At 43.3% G+C, this 8,249-nt stretch overlaps 2 protein-coding genes across 2 annotated transcripts; both read left to right on the forward strand.

The window, feature by feature from the left end:
* The first annotated feature begins 340 nt into the window (after nucleotides 1-340).
* Nucleotides 341-3,492, forward strand: LOC140805506 (uncharacterized). The gene is made up of 6 exons (XM_073161775.1): nucleotides 341-890; nucleotides 1,240-1,451; nucleotides 1,541-1,655; nucleotides 1,769-2,016; nucleotides 2,446-2,856; nucleotides 2,950-3,492. Exons 1-6 carry the CDS (start codon nucleotides 341-343, stop codon nucleotides 3,490-3,492), a joined length of 2,079 nt encoding a protein of 692 aa, XP_073017876.1.
* A 627-nt stretch (nucleotides 3,493-4,119) lies between these two features.
* On the forward strand, nucleotides 4,120-5,750 carry LOC140805507 (uncharacterized). The gene is made up of 2 exons (XM_073161776.1): nucleotides 4,120-4,606; nucleotides 5,581-5,750. Exons 1-2 carry the CDS (start codon nucleotides 4,120-4,122, stop codon nucleotides 5,748-5,750), a joined length of 657 nt encoding a protein of 218 aa, XP_073017877.1.
* Nucleotides 5,751-8,249: the final 2,499 nt, after the last annotated feature.

Here is an 8,249-nt window from a genome sequence, read left to right on the forward strand (position 1 = left end):
AGCGAGACTTATGGAGCAGGCCCAGCAGGCACCTCGCCAGTAGACAGACGTATTTGAGCAGTTCCATAGGCTCAACCCGAAGGAGTTCGGGGGTACCACTGATCCATTCGTAGTTGAGGGGTGGATCAGATCATTGGAGCTTCACTTTAATTACCTTCAGGTGAGGGATGGCGATCGGGCCATGTACGCCATCTATATGCTGAGAGACGATGCGTCCCTATGGTAGGAATGAGCCGCGCATGCTGTGGACTTGGCCGCCCTTACCTGGGCCAGGTTCAAGGAGTTATTATTCGGGAAGTATTTCCCAGCTGACATCAGGGGACGCTTGACGAGAGAGTTCATGGGTCTCCAACAGGGGGATTTATCTGTGACGGAGTTCATCCGCAAGCTTGACACGGGCTACCACTTTGTGCCCATGATAGCAGGAGATGCCGCCCAGAAGCTGAGGCATTTCCTTGATGGACTGAGACCCACTGTCTGCCGGGACATCATGCTGATGAGGCCAGCGTGTTATGATGAGGCCACTGCCTGCGCTTTTCAGGTAGAGCAGCCATTGCGAGACATTGACTATGAGATGCACAGGAAGAGACAGCAGGCTCAGTCCAATTCTCAGTCATCGAAGAAGCAGTTTATGGGGCAGCAGAGGCCCCAGGGACAGGGAAGGAGGCCGCAGCAGCATCAGAGACCTCCTCAGGCGCCAGGGGCGCCTAATCCAGATGATAGGCAATCGTGCCCTCAGTGCAGTAGGTTCCATTTCGGCGAGTGCAGGTGGGGAACCTTCAAGTGCTTTGTATACGGACAGGAGGGCCACAAAGCAGCGGACTGCCCTAAGAGCAATGTGATGCATGCCGAGGAAGCTGAGGCAGCACCAAACTCGACATTGATTACTGGTAACCCTTTTGGTTTAAGATTTTAAATTACTGTACAATTGCATGGATTTTATGATTGTATGAGGACCTAATCGTGGGATTTATAACTTAGAAAGATATATGGTGCATGTTCTACTTGGTTGTGATCAAGAATTTTATCGTTTGATCCGAGAAATTTTAAGGACCATAATACAATTTTCGAAACTTTAAGGGGTTAATTGGAAATTTGAAATTTTTCTGAGGTCGAATTTCGAACTTTTGGGGATTGATATTTGGGTTATTCAGTGATTTTTCGAGGATTTTGGGTTAATGCCGATGATAAGTTTCTTAAGTTCAACTCTATTAGATTTGATGATATGTGTCGTCGCAGGGAGGACATATGTTGCAGGAGTAGCCACACATCCATTGCTAGATTCAGGGGCTACACATTTGTTTATATCCGAATCTTTCATGAAACGAATAGGAATCATACCAGTGGCGATGGATTCAGGATTCAGAGTACCGATTCCATCCGGAAATCAGTTGTTCACACCCTGGATAGTGAGAGGATTGGAGCCCAGATTGCAGCAGAAGGCAGTAAAGGCAAACCTGATAATACTACCACTGCAAGAGTTTGATATCATACTGGGCATGTACTCTCTTCTCATGGAACATTCATAGACTTTTGTCAGAGGCCAGTATCTGTCAGACCTCCCAGTGGGAAGCCGTTTGTATTTGAGGCAGCTAGACACCAGCAGTCCCCACACGTCTTTTCATGCTTGTGTGCGAGGAAGATTATCAAGAAAGGTTGCCAGGCATTCCTAGCCAGCATCGTATCAGTGACAGAGCCAGTCAGTCAGAAGCTAGAGGACATTGATGTTGTCAGGGAATTCTCGGAGTTTTCCCTGACGATGTTGCAGGCTTACCACCAGATAGAGAGGTGGACTTTTCGATTGAGCTCATGCCAGGGACATTGTCGATATCTAAGGCACCCTACAAATTAGCGCCTGCAGATATAAAAGAGCTAAAGGATCATATTCAGGATATTCTGGATACAGGTTTCATTAGCCCTAGTTTTTCCCCATGGGGCGTGCTAGTGCTATTTGTTAAGAAGAAGGATGGCAGCATGCGACTGTGCATTGACTACAGAGAGCTGAATAGATTCACAGTGAAGAATAAGTATCCGTTGCCTAGGATCGAAGACTTATTTGATCAGCTTCAGGGAGCCTCAGTGTTCTCCAAGATAGACCTTCGATCCGAATACCGTCAGCTGAAAAAGGTGAGAAAGTCAGATGTGCATAAAACAGCCTTCCGGACGCGCTACGGGCACTATGAGTTCTTGGTGATGCCCTTCGGCTTGACGAACGCACCATCGATCTTCATGGATCTCATGAATCATGTGTTTCAGCCATTCTTGGATCAGTTCTTAATAGTCTTCATTGACGATATTTTGATCTATTCAAAGAGCAGGGAGGAGCATAGTCATCATCTGAGGACAGTATTGCAGACTCTACAGTATAGACGACTGTATGCCAAGTTCAGCAAGTGTGAGACATAGCTCGACAAGGTCGCATTCTTGGGCCACATTGTATCTCAGGATGGCATAGAAGTCGACCCCAGCAAAGTAAAAGCAGTCAGAGATTGGATAGTTCCGAACAGCGTGACAAAGATCCACAGTTTCTTGGGATTGGCAGGTTATTACAGGAAGTTTATCCAGGGCTTTTCTTTTATTGTGGTGCCTATGACCGCTTTGACAAAGAAGAATGCCAAGTTTGTTTGGGGACCAAAGTGTCAGGAGAGTTTTGACAGACTGAATCAGGCCTTGACCACCGCACCAGTGTTAGCTATGCTATTAGGGCAGGAAGAGTTTGTGGTCTATACAGATGCATCTCAGCTTGGGTTGGGCACAGTTCTGATGCAGCAGGATTGGGTGATAGCTTATGCGTTCAGACAGCTGAAGGTTCATAAGAAGAATTATCTGACTCATGACCTCAAACTAGCAGCAGTGGTATTTGCCCTGAAGATCTAGAGACACTATCTGTATGAGGAGAAGTGTAGGATTTTCACAGATCATGAAAGCCTAAAGTACTTCTTCATGCAGAAGGAACTGAACATGCAACAGAGGAGATGGCTCGGGCTGGTGAAGGATTATGATTGCGACATTACCTACCATCTGGGTCAGGCTAATATAGTTGCAGACGCTCTAAGCATGAAGCACACAGTGATAGCTCATCTGTCACAACAGAGACAATTGCAGGTTGAGATTCAGATATTTGAGCTTGCAGTTTATGCTAGGGGCGAGGCCCCGAATCTTGCCACTCTGACAGTACAGCCGACTTTGAGAGATATAATCCGAGCAGGGCAGACTTCTAATGAACAGTTACATAAGTGGAGACAGAGGGACAAGGCTAAGGGCTATAGACTGTATACAGTTGTAGACGGCATAGTCAGATATAGGGACTACCTATGGGTTCCTCACAGTGATTCCCTTCGTGCAGATATCCTGAGTGAGGCCAAGCACACCGTACTCCATCCATCCAGGAGTACAAGATGCATAAGGATTTACAGACTCTTTACTGTGGCCAGGCATGAAGCAGTATATTCTGCAATTAGTCTCCGAGTGTTTGACCTGTCAGCAGGTTAATGCAGAGCATCAGAGACCTGTAGGGAAGTTGAAACCACTTCCTATTCCCGAGTGGAAATGGGAGAATATTACTATGGATTTTGTGATAAGGCTTCCGAGGACTACTGGGGGATACAATGCCACCTGGGTGATTGTTGATCGGCTCACTAAGTCGGCTCATTTCTTACCGATCAGGAAGACATTCACCATGACTCAGTATGCAGAGCTGTACATCAAGGAGATAGTCAGACTGAATGGGATTCCAGTGTCCATAGTGTCAGACATGGACCCGAGGTTCACGTTTGCATTCTGGAAGAGTCTTCACCAGGATTTGGGTACGAAACTACTGTTCTGTACCGCTTTCCATCCTCAGACAGACGGTCAGTCAGAGAGGATGATTCAGATTCTGGAGGACCTAATCCGAGCTTGCATGATCGATTTACAGGGCAGCTGGGAGCCGAAGTTACCTCTTGTGGAGTTCATGTACAACAACAATTATCAAGCATCGATAGTTATGGCTCCATACGAGGCACTCTGCGGGAAGAATTGTAGGTCGTCAGTTCATTGAATCAGGTAGGCAAGAGAGCAGAGTTGGGTCCGGATATCATCAGACAGACAGGAGATCTAGTGGCCAGGATTAGAGACAGGATGAGAACTGCGCAGAGCCGCCAGAAGAGTTATGCTGATCAGAGACGGCGAGATCTCGAGTTCGCAGTAGGGGATCATGTTTTTGTGAAAGTCGCACCTATGAAGGGCGTGATGAGGTTCAGAAAGAAGGGAAAGCTCAGCCCTAGGTTCATTGGGCCATTTGAGATCCTAGGGAGATTTGGGACACTCGCATACAGAGTTGTTTTACCGCCGAATCTGGGGGGAGTTCATAACGTGTTCCACGTCTCCATGCTGCGAAAGTACATATCGAATCCTTCATATGTGCTTAATTATGTGCCGCTTCAGCTGACACCGCACCTATCTTTTGAGGAGAAACCCACTCAGATTATGGACAGACAGGAAAATAGGCTCTGGAATAAGGTGATCCAGATGGTCAAGGTCAAAATCAAGTGGCTGAATCATTCTGAGGAGGAGGCTACTTGGGGGACCGAGACCGAGATGAGGAGTCGCTACCCGGATTTATTCGGTACATTGTAATTTCGAGGACGAAATTTTGTTTAATGGGGGAGAGTTGTAAGGTTCAGGATTTTAATTCGCGTAACCTGAATGCATGCAATTTAGGATTTTTATTTTATTGTGTGATTAATTATTTTATGCATTTTATTCATAATTCCTGCATGGTAATATTTAATTCATGAAATTTTTATAAGTTCATGCATTAGGGTTTTTAGGTGTATTTCGTCCGAAGGAAAATCGGAGACCGGAGAATTTTCCGGAAAAAAAATTTATTTCATGATTTATTTTTATAAATTAATTTGAAGCGTTTTAAGTGTATTTTTCAAAAAAATTGGAATTTTTCAGTCTTTTTATCCGCAAGATTTTAATTTTTATAGTACGCAAATTTTATCAAATCGGTGTACTTTTTAAGGGTTCGGCTAATATTTTCAAGGACTTAACAACACGAAATATTTTTCAGAAGTGCGTTTGGATTTAATGGATACACTTTTAAGCTTATTGGGCTTAAACCCCTTTTAAAACTTTCAAATTGCAAATTGTGGCCCTTTATCAATTTATTTACTATATAATTAGACTCTTAAACATCATTTACCGTAAACCTAATCCTAAAACTAAGTGACCAGCCAACACCCTGCTCCCCCAGCTGCTCTCTCTCGGGTTCAGTGCCATTCTTCAAGAAAACTTTGGTGGTCTCTTGTTCTTGCAAAAGGGAGCCTCACTTTTCTCGTTTTTGGTCATCAAACTTCATAAGACATGCTTGTAACACCCTTTTTGCATCACACATGTTCATATTACTGATGTATGTGCATTCATGCAATAAAACTTTCGATCCAATCATGAACAAGAAGGGTTTTCAGTTTCTACATGTATTTGTGCATCCTATGATTTGTACTCACGTTTCTAGTTTGTTGCAAGGGACTGCCTAATTCATTGGTTAGGGGCTGTCTAGATTGTGACTGATAAGTTTCATATGTTGGTGTGCAGATTGGTCGGGTTTTGCGTGTTATGGTGAGGGCCGATCGGTTGTGAGGGTGAAGAGGGTTCGATCCATTCCTTCTTGCTACACCAGCTGTGCGAGAGCCTCCTCCAGCCCTGTACCAGGCCCTGGTGGGGTTGTGTTGGGGCCTGGGGCGGCTGGAAACGTGCTAGAGTGACGGGAAGCTCGATCGGACAAGGTAGAGGCGCATTGGGTCTCGGTATGGGGCTTGGGTGTTGTTCCTCGGTTGCTGGCTGGTAGGAGCATGCATGGGTGGAGTGATTTGGTTCGGTTAGGTACCTTAGGTTCTGATCTAAGTCCCTGGTGGGTGGGCTTGTGACTGGTGCGTCGGGTTGAGGGTAGAGGCGTGAGTTTTGGAAAGGGAAGTGCATGAGGTGGTATAATAAGAAGGGCCGAGAGCTTTGTTCATATTCTGGAATAGTAGCTGAGAGTTTTGGGTCCAATATTATGGTATTTGGAGCTTCATAGTGTTTTTAAGATATAATAAAAAGTTGAGAAAAATTCGGGTTAGTTTCGAGTCGATTCGGGTTAAAACCGGGACCCCGGTCCAAGTTTTAAAATGAATCGGTTAAGTTCTGAATTTGACACGGGTTTACGTCTAGGAACGCTTTTGAAAATGTTTTGGGACGTTTTAAGGAGTTTAGTATGCTTCGGGTCAATCTTACAGGTCGAGGGGTGAAATGATAATTTTTTGGTTTCTAGGAGCAACATGGTCATTTTGCACTCGGAGTGATTTTGGTCCTAGTAGGGTCCTGAGCACAAATATATGATATTTTAAATGTTTATGCATCATTTTTATGATTTTTAAATAATTATGATAAATACTTTGCATGTGTGGTTAAAAGAAAAGTTACGCGTTTGCATGTTTTTATTAAGTGATGAAAATGATGATATTTTTTAAGGATGGGAATTGGTTGTGACTAGCGATTTATATATATGCGATGACATGAGATATGATGAGCTGAGGCTCGAGCTCAGTGGGCGGGTAATGATGTCGTTGATGTCCCCAGCCGCCGGGTACCATGATTTTATAGATGGATCCATCGATATAGCTGATACGATAGAGCTGATACGAAAGTCACAACTAATGAACTGAATTAAGTTAAAAGAAAATTTTTAAGTTTATGCTGATTTGATGAGCTGTTTTTCCACGTACATGATGACATGAGATCACATGATTTGACGATACGATTTTTCCATGATATGTGTACGTTACGTTTTTAAAGTTCATGAAAGATATGTTGATTATGATATTTTTCAATGATGTGTGCTACGTATAGGTATTTGTTATTTATGGTACAGGTGTGTTGAGTATTTAGACTCACTAGGCATGTGTGATGCAGGTGAGTTCGATGTCGAGGAGACTGGAGCTGCTGGACTCTGAGTCAGTGGACCTAGTGGGCGACACGACCCGAGGACCTATGATTTTTCCGCACTATTATGATTTCATGTTTTGAGAGGATACGAGTATTTTTACGCTATTTTATCTTACTGTTGGATGTAAGATTTTTCTCCTGTTTTACCCCGTTATATTTTTATTGGTAAATGATCATGGTAATTTTTAAATGATGTTTTTACTTAAGATTGCATGCATGCAAAATGAGAGCTTTTAAAAAACAAATTTCTGCACTTTTAAAATGGTAGATGTTTTAATGCATGATGAGAAAGAGCTCTCCTTGTTACGGCCTTTTCCAGTGCATCGGATATAATCCAAGCCAAATCCTCCGAGGAAAAGTAATAACATGTGGAGGTCCTGTAAGCGGAGTACCACCTTCTCCAGAGATGAATGCATCATCTTTAAGAACCCGAGAAGTATCTTGATTTTTCCTTCTTGTTGGATCCATTTCTTCGTCTTAAACTCAATTTCCCACAGAAGGCGCCAATGATGCGATCCGAGTGAATTGGGTGAGCAGGGTCTGGGCAATCCACCGGATCTGATGAGAGTTTTGTTAAGAGAACAATGAGCAAGGAGATATATCTTGTGGAGAAGATATATCTCTCTAATATTTCTTCAACTGTAACACGCAAATAAGGAAGTGAACTCGTGAATGGGCGCCGGAGGAGTGTCCGGCGTGACCATTCCGATGCCTAAGTCAGCAGGTGAAGGATGAAGAAGAAAAACTGTATATGTGAGTGAATATACGTGAATGCTCAAAAATCCAGAATCCTTCAACTGAAATTCATATATTCTATTTATAAGAGAAAATCTCATGATTACCTTGTGATAAGATCGATTGACGTGTCAAGAGTGTTTAGAATGGTGGGTTGAATAAACACTCTCAATTAATATTGGTCTTTTCGAATTTTTGAGTTCATTTTGGTGACAAACTGATTCTCGGAATCTTGTTGGTCAATATCAATCAGTTAAATTGAGATAGTTGCGGAAGGTAACTGACTGACAGATAGAATACAGAACTGAAATAAAATACACAAGGATTGTTTCTGGATGTTCGGAGAATTCAATTACTTCTACGTCACCCCTTCTATCACAAGGATAGGATTTCCACTGAAAGACTTTGATCCAATACAACACTTGTACAGACCCAAGTCAATCAAAGCGTCTTTCGCATTTACCAAGGACTTTAAGTTATCAGTTTTTCATTGTCAACTGACACCAGTTTGAATTCTATTAATAGTTGTTTAAATAGTCCCAGTT

This window comes from Primulina eburnea, chromosome 11 (assembly GCF_022965805.1).
Source record: "Primulina eburnea isolate SZY01 chromosome 11, ASM2296580v1, whole genome shotgun sequence".
Lineage (NCBI taxonomy): Eukaryota > Viridiplantae > Streptophyta > Magnoliopsida > Lamiales > Gesneriaceae > Primulina > Primulina eburnea.

Coding starts and splice junctions, on each gene's coding strand:
- LOC140805506 (XM_073161775.1), top strand. CDS start 341: ATGGGTCTCCAACAGGGGGATTTATCTGTGACGGAGTTCATCCGCAAG. Junction 891..1,239: donor AAACTCGACATTGATTACTG/GTAACCCTTTTG, acceptor GTGTCGTCGCAG/GGAGGACATATGTTGCAGGA. Junction 1,452..1,540: donor TGCAGCAGAAGGCAGTAAAG/GCAAACCTGATA, acceptor GACTTTTGTCAG/AGGCCAGTATCTGTCAGACC.
- LOC140805507 (XM_073161776.1), top strand. CDS start 4,120: ATGAGAACTGCGCAGAGCCGCCAGAAGAGTTATGCTGATCAGAGACGG. Junction 4,607..5,580: donor TCGCTACCCGGATTTATTCG/GTACATTGTAAT, acceptor GTTGGTGTGCAG/ATTGGTCGGGTTTTGCGTGT.